At 43.5% G+C, this 25,207-nt stretch overlaps 1 protein-coding gene across 2 annotated transcripts in view; it reads right to left on the bottom strand.

Annotated features, from left to right (window-relative positions):
• LOC110505526 (RAS guanyl-releasing protein 1) overlaps window positions 1-24,174 on the bottom strand; it is a 28,978-nt gene extending 4,804 nt beyond the window's left edge. The window contains exons 1-10 of one of the 2 annotated variants that reach the window (XM_021584801.3): window positions 23,838-24,174; window positions 22,898-23,064; window positions 12,283-12,388; window positions 10,618-10,680; window positions 9,454-9,585; window positions 9,143-9,296; window positions 8,796-8,969; window positions 667-783; window positions 279-554; window positions 106-186 (exon numbers count right to left, since the gene is read on the bottom strand). In XM_021584801.3, the coding sequence (XP_021440476.1) occupies window positions 106-186; window positions 279-554; window positions 667-783; window positions 8,796-8,969; window positions 9,143-9,296; window positions 9,454-9,585; window positions 10,618-10,680; window positions 12,283-12,388; window positions 22,898-23,064; window positions 23,838-23,980 (1,413 nt within the window). In that variant the 5' untranslated portion in view covers window positions 23,981-24,174. Of the gene's footprint in view, window positions 1-105; window positions 187-278; window positions 555-666; window positions 784-8,795; window positions 8,970-9,142; window positions 9,297-9,453; window positions 9,586-10,617; window positions 12,389-22,897; window positions 23,065-23,837 lie in introns of those variants that run through there. The other variant, XM_090220757.1, reaches the window with a different exon arrangement.
• Window positions 24,175-25,207: the final 1,033 nt, after the last annotated feature.

The following is a 25,207-nucleotide window of genomic DNA, read 5'->3' as shown; positions in this document are numbered from 1 at the left end:
GCCATAACACAGTGAACTTGCTATGGCTAGGAGTATTTTCTATTTCAATCATTATGCAAATAGTTTCATTTCCCACAGTGTTTTTCATGTCCCCTTTTTACTCACGGGTGCTTTGCTGTTCTTGGGCTCCCTGGTGTAAGAGAGCTCATATATCTCATCATCTGTGTAGTAGAGGTCTAGGGACAGCTGAGCAGTAGAGGACAACAGGGTCAGAGACCAGGATCATTTACCAACAGACACAGTAGTGTGAATTACTGTGTACTTAGGTGTATACTAACCGTGAGAAGGTGGACCAGGTCTTTATTGGCATCGAGCTGTGGGGTGATCTGCTGTAGCTGGATCAGCTCGTTGATGTGGTTGTACAGAGCCTGGAGCTTCTGAACATTCACCTTGTTGTCCTCTACGTAGTCTGACATGGCCTCGTTGACTGAGATCAGGTCCTTGAGGTGGACCCCCAGGATGGGGATCTTAAAGCCTGCACACCTGCTGTACACCTGACGGTAGTTGTCATAGTTCCTACAGGAGGACAGGAGGTCTGTCATCTCATTCAGCACCTGTGGAGAGAAGAGATAGTGGAAAATATATTGTAGATTATTACCTTGTATTGTATTTTAGACATACTGATCAATATAGATCATGTTATGATAATGTTATAGATAAATGTACCTTGGTGACCTCGTGGGACACATGCAAACTGGTCTCTTTAAGTCTGGAGATGGAGCTGTGGCACAGGCCCCCCACCACAGCCATTAGTGTGTTGAAGTTGTGCATAAGATGGAGGCTCTGGGAAACACAAACATTCTAATTGAACCTTAAATCAGTGTCAACCCACAGCACTCTCCACAAGCAGCACTCCAATGTTGGTTGCATTAGGCATTCATAATACTGTTGCTTACAATCTTAGATAATACAGTTGTACAAATCTAGTTGTTTTCTTTTAACCGTTATTTAACTAGGCAAGTCAGTTAAGAACAAATTCTTATTTACAATGACAGCCTAGGAACAGTGGGTTAACTGCCTTGTTCAGGGGCAGAACAACAGATTTTTTACATTGTCCACTCAGGGATTCAATCTTGCAACCTTTCAGTTATTGGCCCAATGCTCTAACCACTTGGCTACCTGTCGCCCCAGTAAATGTTTCACCAACTTTTCTCAGTTCCCTAATTGATCATATGGCCCTGCTGTGGGACACTGGAACCCATTGGCGTGGAATGCATTGAGAGGAGTTAGAGGAGCGTCAGCTGACTAGTGCATTAATGTAACCCAGAGAGATTCTCCAGACTGCTGCCTCTTCATCCAACTCTCTCAGCTCCTCTCCTCATTACTCTTCAGAACACAGCTTTGCATGTGAATGAAGTGATGAAGAGGCATTTGATCAAGTAGAGCCACTAGTTATTTTTGGAATACTTTATATATATACATATACAGTTGAAGTCAGAAGTTTACATACACTTAGGTTTGAGTCATTAAAAAGTGTTTTCAACCATTCCACAAATTTGGAAAAATTACTTGTGTCATGCAAAGTAGATGTCCTAACTGACTTGCCAAGTCGGTTAGGACATCTACTTTGCATGACACAAGTCATTTTTCTAACAATTGTTTACAGACTGATTATTTCACTTATAATTCACTGTAATCACAATTCCAGTGGGTCAGAAGTTTACAGACACTAAGTTGACAGTCCCTTTTAAACAGCTTGGAAAATTCCAGAAAATTATGTCATGTCTTTAGTAGCTTCTGATAGGCTAATTGACATAATTTGAGTCAATTGAAGGTGTACCTGTGGATGTATTTCAACGCCTACCTTCAAACTCGGTGCCTCTTTGCTTGCAGGAGGGACTGGTGCACTTCACAAAATAGATGGCATCATGAGGTTGGAAAATTAAGTGGATATTGTCACGACTCCCGCCGAAGTCGGTCCCTCTCCTTGTTTGGGCGGCGTTCGGCGGTCGAGGTCACCGGCCTTCTAGCCATCGCCAATCCACTTTTCATTTTCCATTTGTTTTGTCTTTGTCTTACACACCTGATTTCAATCCCCCAATTACTTGTTCATTATTTAACCCTCTATTGCGGTCCGTTGTGTGGCCTTGGATTTATTGACGCGTATTGTATATTTGTTGAGTAAATTGCGTACATTACTCTTATCTGCTGTCCTGCGCCTGACTCATCTACACCAGCTACACACAGACGCATTACAGAATCACTCACCCGAAATGGAGTCAGCAGCACGTGACCATGTTGCAACGTCTGGGCACTGCCATGGATCATGTGCTGCAGACGATGGATCGTTGGGAGAGAGGAGGTCTTCCAGGACCTCCACCAGGCCCCACTGTCCACCCCTCCTTCACCCGGCCCCAGCGGGATTCGGCTCGTGCTCCCGAGGGAGTATGATGGGACGGCTGCCGGATATCAGGGGTTCCTACTCCAGCTGGAGCTCTACCTGGAGACCGTCCACCCGGCTCCTTCGGGACGTGAGAGCGTGTCCACCCTCGTCTCCTGCCTCCAGGCAAAGCCCTGGAGTGGGCCAACGCCGTATGGAGTGAAGGAGATGCGGCGTTGGACCATTACGCCATCTGTTCCACCTGAGGCAGGGGACGAAGAGCGAGCAGGATTTCGCTTTGGGCTTCCGGACCCTGGCCGCCAGCGCGGGATGGAATGACAGGGCCCTGATCGATCACTACCGGTGCAGTCTGCTCGAGGACGTCCGTCGGGAGTTGGCTTGCTGAGACACCACCCTCGCGTTGGACCAGCTGGTGGACCTATCCATCCGGCTGGACAACCTGCTGGCTACCCGCGGACGTCCGGATCGGGGCCGGTCAGTTCCATCCCACAAGCACCGCCGCTCTGATGCCCATGGAGCTGGGAGGTGCTGCTCTTAGGGCCGACTGGAGGAGGTGCCATTCCCAGCACCATCTGTGGCCGCAGAGGGCACACTGCTGGTCGGTGCTGGGAGGGGGTTCCTCAGGGAGTCGAGGCAGCAGGCAGGGCACTATCGTGTCACCCCAGGTGAGTCGGCACCAGGCTCACCCAGAGCCCTCTGTTACTCACATGTATGCGTTTATTAAATTTCCTGAGCATTTCCAGCATAAGGCGCTTGTAGATTTAGGCGCAGCTGGGAATTTTATCGACCATTCATTTGCCCATAATTTAGGGATCCTCTTGTTCCTGTGGATATGCCCTTCCCTGTGCATGCCCTAGATAGTCGACCATTAGGTCAGGGCTGATTAGGGAGGCCACCGCTCCACTAGACATGGTTACGCAGGAGGGTCACAAGGAGAGAATCAGTCTCTTCCTTATTGATTCTCCTGCGTTTCCCGTGGTGCTGGTCCTACCCTGGTTGGTCTGTCATGACCCCACTATTTCGTGGCAACAGAGGGCTCTCAAGGGGTGGTCACAAAAGTGCTCAGGAAGGTGTGTAGGGTGCGACTACGGTGGAGAGTCCAGACCAGGTCTCCTACGTGCGCATCCCCTCAGAATATGCCGATTTGGCTCTCGACTCAATTACACCTCATCAACAGGGGGATAAATCTACTGGTAGACGCAGCACTTCCCAGGAGTCACGTGTATCCTCTGTCACAGGAGGAGACGGCGGCTATGGAAACATATGTCTCCAAATCCCTGGGGCAGGGATACATTCGGCACTCCACTTCACCTGCCTCCTCGAGTTTATTTTATGTGAAGAAGGTCTACGCCCGTGTATTGACTATCGGGGTATCAATCAGATCACTGTGAGGTACAGCTACCCACTGCCTCATCGCCAGTGCGATCGAGTCAATGCACGGGGCGTGCTTCTTCACAAAATTGGATCTCAGGAGCGCTGACAACCTGGTTTGTATCGGGGCGGAGACGAGTGGAAGACGGAATTTAGTACCACCTCAGGGCACTATGAGTACCTCGTCATGCCGTAAGGGTTGATAAATACTCCATCAGTCTTCCAGGCCTTTATTGACGAGATTTTCCGGCACCTGCATGGGCAGGGTGTAGTGGTGTATATCGACGACATTCTGATATACTCCGCTACACGCGCCGAGCATGCGTCCCTGGTGCGCAGCGTGCTTGGTCGACTGTTGGTGCATGACCTGTACAAGATCAGGTTGAGGTTGAGAAATGTCTGTTCTTCCAACAGTCCGTCTTCCTAGGGTACCGCATTTCCACCTCAGGGGTGGAGATGGAGAGTGACCGCATTTCAGCCGTGCATAATTGGCCTACTCCCACAGAGTGCGGAGGCCATGTTCACTCACGTCTTCCGGCACTACGGGGTGCCTGAGGACATAGTCTCTGATCGGGGTCCTCAGTTCACGTCCAGGGTCTGGAGGGCGTTCATGGAACATCTGGGGGGTCGCGGTCAGCCTCACCTCAGGTTTTCACCCCGAGAGCAACGGGAAGGTGGAGAGAGTAAACCAGGATGTGGGTAGGTTTCTGAGGTCATATTGCCAGGACCGGCCGGGGGAGTGGGCGGCGTTCATCCCCTGGGCAGAGATGGCCCAAAACTCACTCCGCCACTCATCTACTAACCTCTCTCCCCTTCCAGTGCGTACTGGGGTATCAGCCGGTTCTGGCACCTTGGCATCAGAGCCAGATCGAAGCTCCTGCAGTGGACGAATGGTTTAAGCGCTCGGAGGAGACCTGGGACGCTGCCCATGTGCACCTGCAATGGGCCGTGAGACGGCAGAAGGCGAGCGCCGTCTGCCACTGCAGTGAGGTCCCGGTGTTTGCACCAGGGGACCGGGTCTGGCTCTCGACCCGAAACCTGCCCCTCTGCCTGCCCTGCTGGGAAGCTGGGCCTGCGGTTTGTGGGGCCATTCAAAATCCTGAGGAGACTGAACAAGGTATGATGCAGGTTACAGCTTCCCCCAGATTACCATATGAATCCCTCGTTCCATGTGTCTCTACTCAGGCCGGTGGTGGCTGGACCTCTCCAGGAGTCTGAGGTGCGGGAGGTTCCTCCTCCCCCTCTGGACAACGAGGGGGCCCCGGCGTATCCTGTTCGAGCCATCCTGGACTCGAGGCGTCGAGCGAGGGGCCTTCAGTACCTCGTGGAGCGGGAGGGGTACGGTCCGGAGGAGAGATGCTGGGTGCCGGTGGAGGACGTCTTGGCCCCTTCGTTGCTGCGGGAGTTCCACCGTCTCCATCCGGATCGCCCTGCGCCTCGTCCTCCGGGTCATCCCCGAGGTCGTTGTCGGCACACCGCTGGAGCCGCACCTCAAGGGGGGGAGGGTACTGTCACAACTTCCGCCGAAGTCGGTCCCTCTCCTTGTTTAGGCGGCGTTCGGCGGTCGACGTCACCGGCCTTCTAGCTATCGCCAATCCACTTTTCATTTTCCATTTGTTTTGTCTTACACACCTGATTTCAATCCTCCAATTACTTGTTCATTATTTAACCCTCTGTTCCCCCATGTTTGTTTGTTTCTTGTATTGCTGTCCGTTATGTGTGGCCTTGGATTTATTGACCCGTATTGTATATTTGTTGAGTAAATTACGTACATTACTCTTATCTGCTGTCCTGCGCCTGACTCATCTACACACAGACGCATTACAGATGTATTGAAGCAACATCTCAAGACATCAGTTAGGAAGTTAAAGCTTGGTCGCAAATGGGTCTTTCAAATGGACAATGACCCCAAGCATACTTCCAAAGTTTTGGCAAAATGGCTTAAGGACAACAAAGTCAAGGTATTGGAGTGGCCATCACAAAGCCTTGTCCTCAATCCTATAGAAAATGTGTAGGCAGAACTGATAAAGCGTGTGCGAGCAGTTACACCAGCTCTGTCAGGAGGAATGGGCCAAAATTCACCCAACTTACTGTGGGAAGCTTATGGAAGGCAATGCTGCCAAATACTAATTGAGTGTATGTAAACTTCTGACCCACTGGGGATGTGATGAAAGAAATTAAAGCTGAAATTATTCACTCTACTATTATTCTGACATTTCATATTCTTAAAATAAAGTGGTGATCCTAACTGACCTAAAACAGGGAATCTTTACTAGGATTAAATGTCAGGAATTGTGAAAAACTTAGTTTAAATGTATTTGGCTAAGGTGTATGTAAACTTCCGACTTCAACTTTGTGTGTGTGTGTGTGTGTGTGTGTGTGTGTATTTTAGCATGTGTAAATACAATTTCAACACATAATACAATTAATTAAATACACACGTGTACTTGCATATACAGTACCAAAAAAGGTACAGCAATGCATACAATTAGACACAAAAAAACATCAACAAATGATAATAATAAACATGTCACTCATTATTTATTCGCTCTTATTGCCATGAATTGGATGTGGGAATGCCAGATGTTTTGTAAATGATGTGGTCTGCCTTTGATATTATAGAAGATATTGTTCGAAGGGATGTAGCCAGATATTTCATTTAGCCAGTGTGTTAAAGTAGATGGACTACCTGATTTCCAGCGTAATGTTATAAAAACATTGGCATATGTTAAAACTTTCTGAAATTGTGTTTACAGATTCCCAAAACATTGAAATAAGATTGCGTGTCCAAAACGTGAATAAAAAGTACCCTTTTGCCTCCAACAAAGAAAAGACATTTCAGCATTCATTTCGTGAAGTTTTTCTGGTGTATAGTTAATTCTGTGAACCTGAGAGAGTTTGTGTCTGAGGTTGTAGGAAAATGTGTGTGCTTTCAAACTGTAGAACATATTATCTCTCTGCTTATTTCAAACTGTCAATCTTGTTCCCATTTCAAATCAAATCGTATTTGTCACATGCGCCGAATACAAGTAGTGTAGACCTTACAGTGAAATGCTTACTTACAAGCCCTTAACCAACAACGCTTTAAGAAGTTAAGAAAAAAATAGATAAGTGAGAAATAGAAAATAAAGGTTACAAATAATTAAAGAGCAGCAGTAAAATAACAAGCAAGGCTATATACAGGAGGTACCGGTACAGAGTCAATGTGAGCGGGGACCGGTTAGTCGAGGTAATTGAGGTAATATGTACATGTAGGTAGAGTTAGTGACTATGCATTGATTATAAACAGAGTAGCAACATCGTTAAAAGAGGGGTCTTGGTAGCCCTTTGATTAGCTGTTCAGGAGTCTTATGGCTTGGCACTCCGGTATCGTCTGCCATGCGGTACCAGAGAGAACAGTCCATGACTAGGGTGGCTGGAGTCTTAGACAATTTGCAGGGCCTTCCTCTGACGGTAGTTGTCATAGTTCCTAATCTAGTAACATCTGTGTCTACTAGCATATGATCTAACAGCACAAACTTTGGAAATACAGTTCACAATTTGTTTTACTATTATTCAGTAAGACATCACGTTTAGATGATTTGGATTTCACAAGAGAACCTTATTCCTCAATTGAACCATATGTCAGACTTGAAAACATTGAAACAAATGGTCAGATGGAATACAGAATGTCTCTCATAGTAGTACCATCCTGGAAGAGGTGGTACATTTTCCTTAAACCCTTGTTGTGCCAGGTTGTAAATGTCTCATAATTAAAAGCAGGGATGTCTCCATATGGGAGCAAAAGTGGAGAGGGATGCAATGTAACCCAGTCATTTATGAGTTGCTTTCCATACGTGTATTATTGTATACTATTAAAAATGACAGGGTTATTTGCAACCTTATTTTGCAGGCCAAAATAGTTAAGGTATTTCAGCTCATATGGTAAAATGTCATAGGATTATATCCTTGCCCAAGAACTTAATGTGGGAGAAAACCATTGTTTAACTTGGGTGAGTTGGGCTGCCCAATAGTACATTTTTAGGTTTGGTCAATTCAGACCACCCGCCTTATATGGAAGATACAGGACCTGCAGACAAATTCTGGGTGATTCGTTATTCCAAATAAATGAGGAAAATAGGCTTTGCATGTTTTTGATAAAATGCAGAGGGTGAAATTGGAAGATTCTGAAACAAATAAAGACATTTTGGTAATATTGACATTTGGATGACATTAACGCTGGCTGTAAGATAAATCGGAAGGAAGTCCATTCTTTTCAAGTCATTAGTAACCTATTTCAATAACTGGAATGTGGTTACAAAATATAGACGTCAATTATCACAGGATAGACGACCCTGCACAAAACCAGTTTGGTCTGTGTGGATGAGATTTGGCACCGGCTCTAGGCGCAGAGTTAATATTTTAGCAATCAATTGATAATTAACATTTAAAAGTGACACTGGTCTATGGGAGGAGCACAACGTGTGATCTTTATCGTTCTTTTTCAGTAAAGTAATAGCTGCAAGACGTAAAGTATGAGGAAGCGTTTTCGCCAAACAGGACTTGATCATAGGGAGAAAAAGAGGCATCAACCGCTCAGATAATAGCCAGTAGAATTCTATAGGAAACGCATCTAATCCCGGTACCTTTCCATTTTTGGAGGGAACCCATAGCATCTGATAGATCCTCAGTATTAGCACTTAGCACTGATAAATCCATTAGTGCTGAAGGCCTGTACTTTGTTAATATTCAGAGCACACGTTCACTGTTAGCCAGCATCTTTGATGCACTAAAAGCCCATCATGGCGCTCTTGAGAGTCATTAGTAGCCCTCTTTTAATATGCATTACGTAACAACAAATGATGGTGCTTCTGCAGTACAGTAGTAGGTACTGAAGGTCTCACTGTACGATATGGTAGACATGCATTAGTTTAATACAAGGAAAAGGTACCAGATATAGACATTGAACAAACACAATTCATGAGGGTACAAAACATGGGGGCTAAACACCTTGTATGTGGACATTTTGTTATTGTCTAGACATATACTGTAGAGTTAGTCTACAATGGTTCTGGAGGAGGAGGAGAAATAGTTAGGGCCATACCTGAGCCACATGGATGAACTTGGTGAAGACCTCTGCTCTCAGCTGAGCTGTAGGCCGACTCAGAACCATGAGCTGCACCCACTGGGAGATACCATTGCACAATGTAATGGAACGTTCCATCATGGGGTTGTCCTTCATGCAGCAGCTGCGGATATAGTTCTGGTAGTCTGCAAACTGGAAAAAATAATAAAGCATATGCTGACTCATTTTGCTAAAAGGACAGAAGTTTTGCAGAACACATTTGAGTGCATTGAAATACCTACTGTAGAACGCATGTGCTATGACAATCTTCAGAATGTCATAGTGTTTATAGCGATCACATATAGGCGGATTGGGACTCTACTCACTGATATTCTACAGAAGGACTTGAACTCCAGGTAGGTGAGGTGCTCAGCCAGCTCAATGGGCTCCAGGTGATCAAACAGCAGAGACACTTTCCTCTTCTTACTGCTGTTAGCCTTGATCCTCTGACTGGGCTTCTGAGACCAGTGTCTATCATTTCTGGGACACAACATGGTGAACAACACAGACCGGAAACACACAGGTGTTACACAGGCATCATTTGAAACCATTATCATGAAACCATTTTCAGGTCATTCTAGATGCTTTCCTCAAGAGAGACATGAATTCTGTTCAGTAATATACCGGGAATACTTACATCCATTTAGTCTGCAAGAGAGGGCACAGCCTTTCCTGGCCCTGATCCCTGACCAGATCTTGGAACTGCTCCATGGAGTCTGACAGGCTGCTGTGTAACCGGAACATCGTCCAGAACTCCTGGATCCAATACCTGAAATATATGGACAATAAGACTGTGTTTACCACAATTAAATACTATACCCCGAGTCAATATTCACATAAGAAGGAATTCCCCTTGACCACGCCCACAAATTGTGGAAAACAAACATTATTTCTCATTGACCACCATTGTAAAAGAGCCAACTTTGTTGTAGATTTTGTGTCATACATAAATAACAAAGTATGCTGAAAAGCTGCTGTGTTGTACATGTAACCAGGTCAAAAATCTTGACCTACGGTTTGGAATGCTCCCACATAGGGAAATAGAGCCCATGAGAAGAGCCATGTAGCTTCGGGCTATGCAGTGTGGGAACCTGGTGTCCAAGTAGGGTACATGTGTGTGTGGAATGTGTGTGAAAAACATTTCATCACAGGTAAGACATTTAACTTGTTCAGTATAGTCCGTTTGTAACTCCACTCACTACTCACTACTATAGTGTGTTTGTTTGTGTTGTTGGTCTTGGCTAGCTTAACGTTCTGGTCGGTAGCAACTCACTCACTCACATGTTTGCCAGCACCACATAAAAAGGGGAGTGAGGGAAGCTCTACAATATTGCGTTTTTCTAAGTAGTGAGAATGCACGGAAGCAGGAAATGTTGAAAAGTACTTTTCTTAAATGCAGTTTTATAATTGACTAAAACAAGCAGACAAGGAAATTGCATTTGAAAAAAGTCCAGTTTTTGCAGGGAGCCAATGGGGTAACCTAGGTAACTACGGGTTGTTTTCCCCTAAGGCGGGTGGGGCCGCGACATTCTATCTAATACCGACTGGGAGTATACTTCAAACACTAAACTCTAGTTGTTTATTGTCTAACATGAAATCAACACTATAGGCTCTTGCAAATGCACTAATAGCATTGCCTAAACCATCAACCCAGTTATAGAATATTGTATGTGTTATGTGGATAAGCCCTTTAATGTCCTTTCATAAGAATGATTGAATAGTGAGTTATTGTGTGGAGGCCTTAGTGGACCCCAGTGGTAGTGGCATGATTAGGACGACTGCAGGGGGAACACACACTTACCTAATGAAGTAACAGATCCTCTTACACTCTGTGGACTGCTTATTCTCCAGGGCGCTTTTAAATGTAACACCTCACGTTAAGGATACATTATGATTCACTGGTATAGTAAAATGGGCACATTGTTTAGAGTCTGGGAAGAGACCAGGAACTGTATGTGGGATTTATCAGGGAATAAACGATCTGGATCACTGTGCAGGACAAAGTGTCTATTCATCTAAGTAAACAATTACTAACTGGTGTTTAATGTATTTAGCGCAGGAAACTCATCAATAGGAAAACTAAAAGGCGAACAGATGTGACATTTGGTGGTGTGGGAGGAGGCGACCACAAAAAAGAGAACTGGTTAGGAGCATCAGCAAGTGAATCATTCTGGTGTTGTGTGGTTCCAATGGCTCAGTTGGTTGAAGCATGTTGTTTACAGGGCTATGGGCTGGATTCCTTGGTTGCTTTGGATAAAAGTGTCTGTTAAAACATGCACAACAGACAATCCCTATTCCTGTAGAAGATGTGCTGGCAGAGGACCCTTTTAGTGAGTAAAAACATGTTCTCTCAACCAGGTAAAAACACAGCCAACATAAGGTTACTTTTTACATTTCAATGGCTGTGAGAACAGTTTATTAGCTAAGCTGCTGTGCCATATGCTCAGTAGGTACAGAGTACCTAACTCAAAAAACATCTCCATTCTTATTATTATATAAAACCGGGGTAAAAAAAAAAAAATTGCCTGACACTGTGAGCCTTGCTGCACTCTGTTGGCAGAAATCAGCTTGAAGTGATGCACATAAAAAGGCTAATTGCGTCATGGGAGATGAAGAGCCACCCACACTATCGCAAAGCCAGATTGTTTTTACGATAAATGGCATTAATGGCTCCAGTGCTTTCACTTGTTCCTAAGCCACTCTTAACCATATTTGATGCTTCTGGGTCTTCAGCTCAGAACGAGCTTAGGGGTTGAAAATAGAGGGCAGGACGCACAGTGCATCTTGAGGTGTGACGTGGGTTTTGGTGAGCGATCCTCCTTGGGCAGCTGAGAGGCTGTGTTTAAATAGAACTGAAGAGGGCTTCAGTCAGGGAAGAGGTAATTAACACCTGAAGCCCCTAGCCTTAGTACCCTCCTCACTGTGCCAGTACTGCCGCTCCTCTGGGCTTTGTGACGTCAGAGCTCTTTGTTGAATGGAGCCCTAGATTACAGACTGCTCATTCAGAACAGAAAATAGGCAACTACAGTGGCCTTTTTACACCAGACCTGAAGAGGGGGAATTAAATTGGGATGAATCGTGCTTTTTGTGTAGCTAAGATGGTAATAGAAAAAGACTGTAAAGTACCTGGAAGACACTGGATTGGAAACAGAACATGGTGATGTGTACTGGAGCTAACAAAGACATTTAGAGGCTCTATAGTACAGCAATACAGAATTGGGGTGCACACATATTGATAGTCACATTGCTGGTAGGAGAGAGGAGTCGATGGCATGGCACCTTGTCAGCCAAGTTGGATCTTAATTGGCCGTTGCTACTGACAACCAGATCACAAATCAGCGCTGCACAGGCGGTAAAGATCCCATGTTTGGCACAACAGATTGGTCAGGTCCTGGTGCCAACTCAATAATAGTTATTGCTGTAGTGGAACAGCGATAGAGCATTGGGTCTGCTTGGTAAAGGATATAGGGAGATGAGTTTCTCCAGGAGGTCACTGGAGGACATGAGGAGTCGGTGCATGGTCAGGGTGATGTTCATCAGGTGGCTGCTCCCACATACACAGCCCTCCGCATCTGAAAGAGAGCACAACACATGGAGCACGTCAACAGACATGCTGTTGCCTATCACAATGCCAATAATGTACTGTAGATGGTTGAGATTTCATATGGACAAGAAAATAATTTCTGCATATCAATGTCCAATGCTACAGTAGCTCTCAAATCCAGCAGTCATGTCATGCTACAGAATGTCAACAAAACAATTGGTTTAACCATTAAAACCTCCTGATTCCATTCAGCCACAAGTCTGCAGTCAAATTATGATACAAATCAACCTCAAAAGAGCATACCTTATTTTTTTTATTTTAATGTGTGCTTCGCAACCATGAACACAATAACATGCCAGTTTTGTGTCAACTGCAAATCTAAGTGTATTCACCATCTCTGAATGTCTTTTCCTGTGGTGGTATTGTGAATCTGTGGTCTACTTTTCTCTGTCGTATCTCACTTCCTGTCTTTGTGACCGCCTCCCTATATCTCTGCCAACACTTATGGCATCACAGGAACCTTCAGCCACCATCTCTGTCATCTACTCAAACAGCTTTGTCCCTAGAGGCACTGGAGATAAAAGGATATGACGTTGTGGAAAACATCTCAAGGAATACATTGTTAGCTCTATCCACACAGTAGCAATTGCAGATTATATTTCTAACTACATTAGCCTCTCTCTTACAAATTATCTGACTTGAGAAAAGTGGACATTTTGTTGGTCCTCTGTAACATGTTGTTTATAAACAAGTGGTTCACTACCATGTTTGTCTATTGGATAGCAAAAGACAACCTCTTTGCTATGCTTCTGATCTCTTCCATTGCAGGTAAACAATCTGCCAGTGATTTTCTGGAAATCGTAGCTAAGAAAGCACCTTGACGAATCCATGAAAATTGTGTTTAACTTTTGAACCTAAGCAGCTGGTATTGTCTTAATGCCACACAAGGATGACAGTTTCCATGGGTCTCCACATATCCCATATCGACTTGAAATACCTCAGACACGATGGCAACATAGATAACAAACATTAGAAAGGACTATCTCACTAGGCCAACTTCAGCAGGCAGCTGATCCTTCTCTCATGTCCTGCACCACCAGTACGGCAGTGTTCCATTTACCACCCCAATGATCAATGTCAATGAAAAGTCGTCTTCCCAGCAATGACACAGACATAATCTTACTGTATGAAAAATTGTCATGAGTGAAAATAAATATCTAGAAAATCATATACATGATTAGACTGTTCTGAGGGGAAACTGTTGTAATAGGTTTGACGCTTTATACTGTCACTACATGTTGAAGGACTGTGATGCAAAACAACTCAACTCTATCCTTCCTCTACTTATACAAACTTAATGTTTTTTTTATTGCTGCAATCATATAAGCAAGTTCTGCTCTAAAATCATCTAAAATAACAAGGAAGAGCTTTTGATTCACTACCAGGTAAACAATTACTTCATAATTTTACAACACCTCCCTACCAACCCAGACGGGACTAATTGCTGAGGAAATCCCCTCTGTCTTACTCACTGTGGAAAGTTAGGAAAGCAGCAGCAGGCTGCACTGGGATAGGACAAGGGATGTGATGACAAACAAGGCAAAATTCAGGGAGCGTTGCCTTACTTTGAGGTGTTTTATTATCATAGGCATTCATCAGCAAAGCCATGGTGAAAGGAGTCTTTCCTTGTTTTGACAGAGGTAAAGTAACTGGGCAAATTTGATTTATTTTTTATTTCACCTTTATTTAACCAGGTAGGCAAGTTGAGAACAAGTTCTCATTTACAATTGCTACCTGGCCAAGATAAAGCAAAGCAGTTTGACACATACAACAACACAGAGTTACACATGGAGTAAAACAAACATACTGTCAAGTTCTGACCTTAGTTCCTTTATTTTGTCTTTGTGTTAGTATGTTCAGGGCGTGAGTTGGGGTGGGCAGTCTGTTCGTTTTTCAAGGTTGTGTTTACAGTGGGGCAAAAAAGTATTTAGTCAGCCACCAATTGTGCAAGTTCTCCCACTTAAAAACATGAGAGAGGCCTGTAACTTTCATCACAGGTACACTTCAACTATGACAGACAAAATTAGAAGAAAAAAAATCCAGAAAATCACATTGTAGGATTTTTAATGAATTTATTTGCAAATTATGGTGGAAAATAAGTATTTGGTCACCTGCAAACAAGCAAGATTTCTGGCTCTCACAGACCTGTAACTTCTTTAAGAGGCTCATCTGTCCTCCACTCATTACCTGTATTAATGGCACTTGTTTGAACTTGTTATCAGTATAAAAGACACCTGTCCACAACCTCAAGCAGTCACACTCCAAACTCCACTATGGCCAAGACCAAAGAGCTGTCAAAGGACACCAGAAACAAAATTGTAGACCTGCACCAGGCTGGGAAGACTGAATCTGCAATAGGTAAGCAGCTTGGTTTGAAGAAATCAACTGTGGGAGCAATTATTAGGAAATGGAAGACATACAAGACCACTGATAATCTCCCTCGATCTGGGGCTCCACGCAAGATCTCACCCCGTGGGGTCAAAATGATCACAAGAAAAAAATCCCAGAACCACACGGGGGGACCTAGTGAATGACCTGCAGAGAGCTGGGACCAAAGTAACAAAGCCTACCATCAGTAACACACTACGCCGCCAGGGACTCAAATCCTGCAGTGCCAGACGTGTCCCCCTGCTTAAGCCAGTACATGTCCAGGCCCGTCTGAAGTTTGCTAGAGAGCATTTGGATGATCCAGAAGAAGATTGGGAGAATGTCATATGGTCAGATGAAACCAAAATATAACTTTTTGGTAAAAACTCAACTCGTCGTGTTTGGAGGACAAAGAATGCAGAGTTGCATCCAAAGAACACCATACCTACTGTGAAGCATGTGGGTGTAAACATTATGCTTTGGGGCTGTTTTTCTGCAAAGGGACCAGGACGACTGATCCGTGTAAAGGAAAGAATGAATGGGGCCATGTATCGTGAGATTTTGAGTGAAAACCTACTTCCATCAGCAAGGGCATTGAAGATTAAACGTGGCTGGGTCTTTCAGCATGACAATGATCTCAAACACACCGCCCGGGCAACGAAGTAGTGGCTTCGTAAGAAGCATTTCAAGGTCCTGGAGTGGCCTAGCCAGTCTCCAGATCTCAACCCCATAGGAAATCTTTGGAGGGAGTTGAAAGTCTGTGTTGCCCAGCATCTGCATGGAGGAATGGGCCAAAATACCAGCAACAGTGTGTGAAAACCTTGTGAAGACTTACAGAAAACGTTTGACCTCTGTTATTGCCAACAAAGGGTATATAACAAAGTATTGAGATAAGTATTTGGTCAATAACAAAAGTTTATTTTCCACCATAATTTGCAAATTAATTAATTAAAAATCCTACAATGTCATTTTCTGGGGGAAAAAAAATCTCATTTTGTCATAGTTGAAGTGTACCTATGGTGAAAATTACAGGCCTCTCATATTTTTAAGTGGGAGAACTTGCAAAATTGGTGGCTGACTAAATACTTTTTTGCCCCACTGTATGTGTTTGGCCTGGTATGGTTCTCAATTAGAGGCAGGTGTCGTTCGTTGTTTCTGATTGAGAATCATACTTAGGTAGCCTTTTCCCCACCTGTGTTTTGTGGGTGAATGTTTTCTGTTTAGTGTATGTCACCTTTCAGAACTGTTTCGTTTCATTCTCCGTTGTTATTTTGTTTAGTGTTCTGTTGAATAAATTAACATGGACACGTACCACGCTGCATATTGGTCCGATCTCTCCTACTCCTCCTCAGACGAGGACGACGAACGTTACACATACAGTCAATAATACAGTAGAAAAATAAGTCCATATAATATGTGAGCAAGTGAGGTGGAGATAAGGGAGGTAAAGGCAAAAACAGGCCATGGTGGCAAAGTAAATACAATGTAGCAAGTAAAACACTGGAATGGTTGATTTGCAGTGGAAAAATTTACAAAGTAGAGAGAAATAATGGGGTGCAAAAGAGCAAAATAAATAAATAAATACAGGAGAGAAAGAGGCAGTTGTTTGGGCTAAATTATAGATGGGCTATGTACAGGTGCAGTAATCTGTGAGTTTCTCTGACAGCTGATGCTTAAAGCTAGTGAAGGAGATAAGTGTTTCCAGTTTGAGATTTTTGTAGTTCGTTCCAGTCATTGGCAGCAGAGAACTGAAAGGAGAGGCGGTCAAAGGAAGAATTGGTTTTGGGGGTGACCAGAGAAATATACCTGCTGGAGCGCGTGCTACAGGTGGGTGCTGCTATGGTGACCAGCGAGCTGAGATAAGGGGGGACTTTACCAAGCAGGGTCTTGTAGATGACCTGGAGCTAGAGGGTTTGGCGACGAGTATGAAGCGAGGGCCGGCCAACGAGAGAGTACAGATCGTAGTGGTGGGTAGTATATGGGGCTTTGGTGACAAAACGGATGGCACTGTGATAGACTGCATCCAATTTATTGAATAGGGTATTGGAGGCTATTTTGTAAATGACATCGCCGAAGTCGAGGATTGGTAGGATGGTCAGATTTACAAGCGTATGTTTGGCAGCATGAGTGAAGGATGCTTTGTTGCGAAAGAGGAAGGCAATTCTAGATTTAACTTTGGATTGGAGATGTTTGGAAGGAGAGTTTACAGGATAACCAGACACCTAAGTATTTGTAGTTGTCCACATATTCTAAGTCAGAGCCGTCCAGAGTAGTAATGTTGGGCAGGCGGGCAGGTGCAGGCAGCGATCGGTTGAAGAGCAGGCATTTAGTTTTACTTGTATTTAAGAGCAATTGGAGGCCACGGAAGGAGAGTTGTATGGCATTGAAGCTCATCTGGAGGTTAGTTAACACAGTGTCCAAAGAAGGGCCAGAAGTATACAGAATGGTGTCGTCTGCGTAGAGGTGGATCAGAGACTCACCAGCAGCAAGAGCGACATCATTGATGTATACAGAGAAGAGAGTCGGCCAGAGAATTGAACCCTGTGGCACCCCCATAGAGACTGCCAGAGGCCCGGACAACAGGCCCTCCGATTTGACACACTGAACTCTATCAGAGAAGTAGTTGGTGAACCAGGCGAGGCAATCATTTGAGAAACCAAGGCTGTCGAGTCTGCCAATGAGGATGTGGTGATTGACAGAGTCGAAAGCCTTGGCCTGGTCACTGAATACGGCTGCACAGTAATGTTTCTTATCGATGGTGGTTAAGATATCGTTTAGGACCTTGAGCATGGCTGAGATGCACCCATGACCAGCTCTGAAACCAGATTGCATAGCGGAGAAGGTATGGTGGGATTCGCAATGGTCGGTAATCTGTTTGTTGACTTGGCTTTCGAAGACCTTAGAAAGGCCGGGTAGGATAGATATAGGTCTGTAGCAGTTTGGGTCAAGAGTGTCCCCCCCCTTTGAAGAGGGGGATGACCGCAGCTGCTTTCCAATCTTTGGAAATCTCAGACAACACGAAAGAGAGGTTGAACAGGCTAGTAATAGGGGTGGCAACAATTTTGGCAGATAATTTTAGAAAGGGTCCAGATTGTCTATCCCTGCTGATTTGTAGGGGTCCAGATTTTGCAGCTCTTTCAGAACATCAGCTGACTGGATTTGGGAGAAGGAGAAATGGGGAAGCCTTAGGCGAGTTGCTGTGGTGGGTGCAGTGCTGTTGACCGGGATAGGTGTAGCCAGGTGGAAAGCATGGCTAGCCGTAGAAAAATGTTTATTGAAATTCTCAATTATAGTGGATTTATCGGTGGTGACAGTGTTTCCTATCTTCAGGGCAGTGGGCAGCTGGGAGGAGGTGTTCTTATTCTCCATGGACTTTACAGTGTCCCAGAACTTTTTTGAGTTTGTGTTGCAGGAAGCAAATTTCTGCTTGAAACAGCTAGCCTTGGCTTTTCTAACTGCCTGTGTATATTGGTTTCTAGCGTCCCTGAAAAGTTGCATATCACGGGGGCTGTTCGATGCTAATGCAGAACGCCATAGGATGTTTTTGTGTTGGTTAAGGGCAGTCAGGTCTGGAGAGAACCAAGGGCTATATCTGTTCCTGGTTCTAAATGTCTTGAATGGGGCATGCTTATTTAAGATGTTGAGGAATTTGCCTGGTTATTTAAAAAAAATAACCAGGCATCCTCTACTGACGGGATGAGATCAATATCCTTCCAGGATACCCCGGCCAGGTCGATTAGAAAGGCCTGCTCGCTGAAGTGATTCAGGGAGCGCTTGACAGTGATGAGCGGAGGTCGTTTGACCGCTGACCCATTACGGATGCAAGCAATGAGGCAGTGATCGCTGAGATCTTGGTTGAAAACAGCAGAGGTGTATTTAGAGGGCAAGTTGGTTAGGATGATATCTATGAGCGTGCCCGTGTTTACACCTTTGGGGTGGTACCTGGTAGGTTCATTGATAATAATTTGTGTGAGATTGAGGGCATCAAGCTTAGATATGTGTTAAGCATGTTCCAGTTTAGTTCGCCTAGCAGCACGAGCTCTGAAGATACATGGGGGGCAATCAGTTCACATATGGTGTCCAGAGTACAGCTGGGGGCAGAGGGGGGTCTATAGCAGGCGGCAACGGTGAGATACTTGTTTTTAGAGAGGTGGATTTTTAAAAGTAGAAGTTCAAATTGTTTAGGTACAGACCTGGATAGTAGGACAGAACTCTGCAGGCTCTCTTTGCAGTAGATTGCAACACCGCCTCCTTTGGCCGTTCTATCTTGTCTGAAAATGTTGTAGTTAGGGATTAATATTTCAGAATTTTTGGTGGTCTAATGGGATGGATAATCATTTTGTTTTGCCTCAGTCAGCCCAATGCTTATCTCTGCTGTACACATGAAAGAATCGGTAAGGAACAGTCTAAGAGGCCCCAGAGATTTCCATGTCATTATTAGTTGCACACTCTCTACTGCATGTACCTTATAATGTTGGCCCAACATGCTGTAGGCCTACAGTACATGTAGAACAATGGAGTACAGGAAATTGATTTAATATCCACAAACAGCCATGATGCTCCGTAAGTGTTTAAACATATGTTGACCACCATAGGCACAAAGGTTTTTCACATTAGCGTCTACAGTACATCCGAGCCTGCAGTGGATATCTCTTTGTGAGATTCACAGGTTGTGTGCCTGCATCATACATGATTTACTTGGAAAATGAATTTAATTACAAATGGGTTCCACGATTGAGGCTTTCAAATCTCTGCAATGCTTATTGCTGTCCATTAACATTATGCTAGTGTAGAGACTTCGGGCACTGTGGGTGAGTGGAACTGTGGGGCGTGGACTTGGGGGTGAATGATGATGTCAAACATTATTGATCCCCACCCCTTGGTGCTCTGCATTTCAAAGAGTGGTCAGCATCCGAGAAGGGCCTTTTGGGTAGCTGACCTTTGCCTTACTGCTGCTAGCCCAATCTTTCAAATGACTCTTACGTGTGCTCTCACATTTGAAAAGGTGCCGGAGCCCCAGGAGCCCCAGGACCTGGGGGGTCAGCCTCTGATGTGAGACAGCAGCCGCTGGGGAACGCTCCGCCCTGTTTGACCTCTCTGTACTACAGTAGGTCCATTTTGTACCCTCGTATTAACTTGGATTCAAAACACTTGCATGTTAATCTCTTTACTGTAGACTACATTTCCTTGAAAGGATCGGAATTTCTCTCAATGACCTGTGAAGTCTGATTTGGAAATTCAATGACAATTTCAGTCATTCAACACATATTGTTAGTAAACCATATGGATGAATTATCCTAAAAATACATAAAATGAGCTTTAGAAGAGCACCCACTTGATTAACATGGCTGATAGATTTTTTAGAAATCCTAAATGAACAGCCAGCTATTATTCTGCCATTATTTTCCTTGACAGATAACTGTAAGTAAGGGATGTCACTCTCTGTATTCAGTCCACTGTACCACCTCCTCATCACTCACTCTTCACTCCATTTGTGTCTCCAAGCAACAGCAATCAGAATGCTTGCCTCTTCCAATAGATAATCACGATAACTTTGAGAGCACTCCAGACAACTTAGTAGGGCACATTATTCTCATTTAACAGGGTATCTTGATAGGGTTTTGACAGCTTCCATATTGCAGCCAATATACATAATATATAAATACATGTAAATAGACAAACGTCAATGTATTACTTATGTGATATCCTTAAATCACATTCCACGTCTACTGATTCAATACTTCACAATTGGTGAATGATTTTGTTATACTGTATCATATTCAGAGCAGGCAGAGTTGCAGTAGATCCACATACAACGGGTGGGTCTAATCCTGAATGCTGATTGGGTAAAACCGCAATCCAGCCGGTGTCTATTCCATAACTTACCAACGGCTAAATCTATGACGTTAAAATGCCTATTTACTCTGTTCCATCTGACTGCGCAATCCACTGTCTCATCAGCCCAGCGAGGCAACTTATAAACTTGATCTCCACTATAAAATGCATCTAGACATCTCACTTTTCTTTTAGACTAACATTTTGTTTTCAACAGCAGAGATTTGTAAAAACCTTCCTGTCTGTCTCTTCAACTTTTGCATCATTGTTTCAAAATTGAAATTCAATATCCTGCTGTACAGAGCACAGAGAGATCCTTGATGAAAACCTGCTCCAGAGCACTCAGGACCTCCGACTGGGGTAAATGTTCACCTTCCAACAGGACAACAACACTAAGCAGACAGCCAAGACAACTCAGGAGTGTTTTCTGAATGTCCTTCAGTGGCCTAGCCAGAGCCCGGACTTGAACCCAATCTAACATCTCTGGAGAGACTTGAAAATAGCTGTACAGCAACGCTCCCCATTGAATCTGACATAGCTTGAGAGGATCTGCAGAGAAGATTGGGAGAAACTTCCCAAATACAGGTGTGGCAAGTTTGTAGATGCATACCCAAGAAGACTTGATGCTGTAATCACTGGCAAAGATGCTTCACCAAAGTACTGAGTAAAGGGTCTGAATACTTATGTAAATGTCATATTGCAGTTTTTTTATACATTTGCAAAACATTTTTAAAAAACAGTTTTTGCTTTGTTATTATGGGGTATTGTGTGTGTAGATTGATGAAGGAAAAATTCATCAATTTTAGAATAAGGCTGTAATGTAACAAACTGCGGAAAAGGTCAAGGCTCTGTATACAAAAAAAGGTCAATTGAAAAAAGGTCAAACAACACAGCTAATTTTCAGTCTTTCCATCTTCTGTTTGAATTGCTTGTATTACAGTAGCTGTGTTGTTGGCTAGCTCCTCTGAACAAGTGTCCTGACAAGTGAGCACATTTTCTATGCCAGGTGAAATTACACCATTAGATCATTGTTATAAATGTATCCAAATAAATGTCACTAGAAAACAGCTTAACAAATGCAAAGGCAGCTAGCTACTCATTCTGGCTGCACTTTTTGACATGACTGTAAGTTAGCCGTAGTTGGCTAGCTAGCAAGCTAGCACGTTGCCAGCCAGTATGGCAATGGAACATTTAAAACGAAGGACTGGGTTGCGTCCATAGATACAGAACAAAGACTGAACGACTGGGTCGTGTCTAATGAAAATGTGTCAATCATTATTTGAATATGTTGGTAACCCTTTGTATAAAAGTGATAATGCCCTTCGAAGCCGGTGTTTTGAGGATATATCAACTTCGTCTCGAGCCTAACAACACCAGTGCCAATATATCCTCCAAACACCGGTTTATCGGGCATTATCATTTAAATATAGTCTTAGAGAAATTGAATAGTCCATTGCCCTGGGCAAGTGACATGAGCAGTCGCGCAAGTTGAGCCTGCTCTGAGGTTGCCCCATTGGGCAGATGATTTGTTTTTTACTGATAACAACCAAAATGCAAAGAATTCTAGTAGTCTGGTCTTTCTGGTTCCTCCCCTGTGTGTAGGTGAAAATATATACTTAACATTTTTGTGAAAGTGATCGTAATATTCTAATAAAACTAAATCTGGTGCAACGCATCATATCTCAGTGCTCTGAGACGTATGTTTTGTTGTGCATTGTCCCTGTCAAATAAACTTAAATAAATAAAAAATAAATCCCTGTCTCATCTCAAATGCAAAGACTGACAACCATATTGTTAGACAACAAATAGAGGCTAGTTCATAGAAGGGAAAAGTCTTTAAATGTGGTCTGTTTTTGTCAACCTAGCCCTATAGGCTAATTAGAGATACCTTGTAAATGGTAACAGTTTCATGGAGACAGGGTCTCTTAACATCAAACAGCTAGAGGCCGAGAGAAACAGGTGCTTCCAGGAAACATTCACCCTACTGATTTAAAAACAACTGAGGCTCAGCGTTCAACGTCACTTAAAAAGGGAAATGAAGCAGATGCTATAAACTGACAACATAACTAATGACAATGATCTTGACCTGCACAACCATTTTGTACAGCTAAACAACAAATTCATGCAACAAAAAACAATACTTTTTTCAAACAAAAAAGGAAAATATGCAGCGCATATTCAGTATTGTGAAATCATATAAAGTCAGTATTATCATTCAGTTACCAATAGTATTACTGGCAGAAACACAAGAGCAGCCCAGAACACAGTGACTCACCGAAGGACTGGATACAGGCCTGGATCAGCTCTTCCCAGCTGGCCCCCTTGGTATAGTGTCCCAGAGACATCATGACCTTGCCCTGGGTCATCTGGGCCAGATTGGGCCTGTTGAACCGCTGAGGCCGAGCAGGCACAGGCGGGCAGACCTTAGAGAGAGAGGGCCTTCTGGAGGGGCAGTGGAGGATAGAGGTCATGAGGTGGAGGGAGGTGTAGATGGCACAGCTGTGTGTATATGTGTGTGTGTGTGTGTGTGTGTGTGCAGCCATTTATAGCATGTAGTGCATACAATATTGAAGTAGACAACACAATGAAAATGCTACATGTTAATCCTAAAGAAATCACACAGGCAAATATAACAACACTTTTCAGGTCATTATACTACACTCCAAAGTGTTTCATACCTGGTGTTTTAGAGTAAAGGTAGCTTTGCTATTTTTCATTGTTCTCATTTCCTTCCTTTTGGGGAAATCATTGTTGATTGCCGACTTCTATTATAGGAACCACTAAATAAACAGTTGGCTGATAAACGGAGAGGATGCCATGCGTGCCATTTGTTCTATACACTATACACTATTCTATACACAATCTATAGGTTAACTATGGAATGACATTCGAAAGAGAGAAGACAGTCTATAGAGAATATGTTTTGAGAGTGCATCAGTTGTACGTCCTGGTCGATGCTTTTATAAATCGCAGGGTACGGAATTGTTGCACTCATAAAGTTATTGTATGACTAAGAACCACCAAAAGTTTGATTTACATTCTAAATCAACAAGATCATAATGTTTATTCGGTGTCAATAAAGGTTTTATAATTGCGTATGTTTCAAATTGACAAAACGATATTTGCTGTAGGCTATTTCAAATGTCTGCGTAATGCGCTTCACAAACATATTCAGTTCATTCACAAATACAGGAGTTCGTTAAAAAATAACTTACGGATGTTCTTTTTCCTTTCCATTTGATCCCACATTTTCATTTTGCCCATTTTCTTTGGATTGGCATCCCATAGCGAGATACTGGGCAACAAGTGGTTGAACGAGACTATCCATCTGTGTCCGTTTCGATGAGAGCATTTTCATTGCGTGCCTTGTTCAGTGTGCGGCCGCGCGCCGGTGGGGAGCTCACCATTGTTTTGACTTGTCAATGAGGATGGCACAAATTAAGATGCATCGTGCTGTGTCTGTGTGGGCGTAAACGCACTTGAACAAAAGTTGTTTTGGTGATGCGACTCACTCCTCAGTAATTTATGCGCAAGAGCTCAAATTAGTAGAATGAGTAGGCCGGCTAACCCATTTCTTTATGAACCTATTGCCATTGTTTAGTGATTTGTCGTCATTAAAGCATGAGTCATGATTAAATTGTTTTTAAATTAAGCCTATGTCCAATTAGATATGAGATATCTGTTTTAACATTGATTATTTAAAATCTTATATCACTTTCATCACAATTAAGTTAAGTGTGCAATAGGCTGTGTGCAATATCTGTTCTTACATAGATTATTTTGAATTTTAAAAAACTTAATTGTGATAAAAGTGATTTAATTAAGTGTGCAATAACTACATGGATTCCAGCAATAGGTATGTGTCATTTTGTTAATCAGAGTTGGCAGGTTTATTCACAGTATCCCGAACCTTTATGTCCATCATCCCATGACTAGTAGTTTCAGGCTCCCTGGAATTTGCCACCACAACTTCATATATTGCTGCATTGCTGTGCCTGCAGCAGAGGAAAGGTGGGGCCTTCCTTTTAGTCATAGCTCTCTACTAGACATTGGCCCCCTATGAGGATGTTTCTGTAAGCCTGCTGTGTTGGGACTAATCACACATGTCCAGACAGGGAGCTAGATAAACTGTATGTTAGAAATGTTCCCATGGAGTAGACAACATGTCACTCACTCTCTGACTTAAAGGGATAGTTAACCCAAATTACCCATTGGTTTCCTTACACTGTAAGCAGTCTATGGACAAGGTATCCCACTGGGCACAAACACAATTTCAATGTTTTGATTTACATTTGGTTGAGTTGTCAACTAATGGGAATTCAACATGAAATCAACAGAAAATGTCACCATGTCATTGCGTTTTGGTTAAAAGTTGGGTTAAAAAAATATGAAATTCCCTTATGTTGACGACTTTTTGCAAATCCAAATCAGGTTTCCACGTTGATTCAACATCACTTTTTTGGTTTTGTTGAAATTACATTGGAAAACAACGTTGATTTAACCAGTTTTTGCCCAGTGAGATGACAGCAATCTGTGGTTTGGTTTTATTTCCCGGGTACTGTTTCCAAATGCTAACGTTTTAGAA

This window comes from Oncorhynchus mykiss, chromosome 25 (genome assembly GCF_057628025.1).
Source record: "Oncorhynchus mykiss isolate SJ-2025 chromosome 25, ASM5762802v1, whole genome shotgun sequence".
NCBI lineage: Eukaryota > Metazoa > Chordata > Actinopteri > Salmoniformes > Salmonidae > Oncorhynchus > Oncorhynchus mykiss.
The sequence above is the reverse complement of the archived record's forward strand: the minus strand, read 5'-3'. Positions and strand labels throughout refer to the sequence as shown.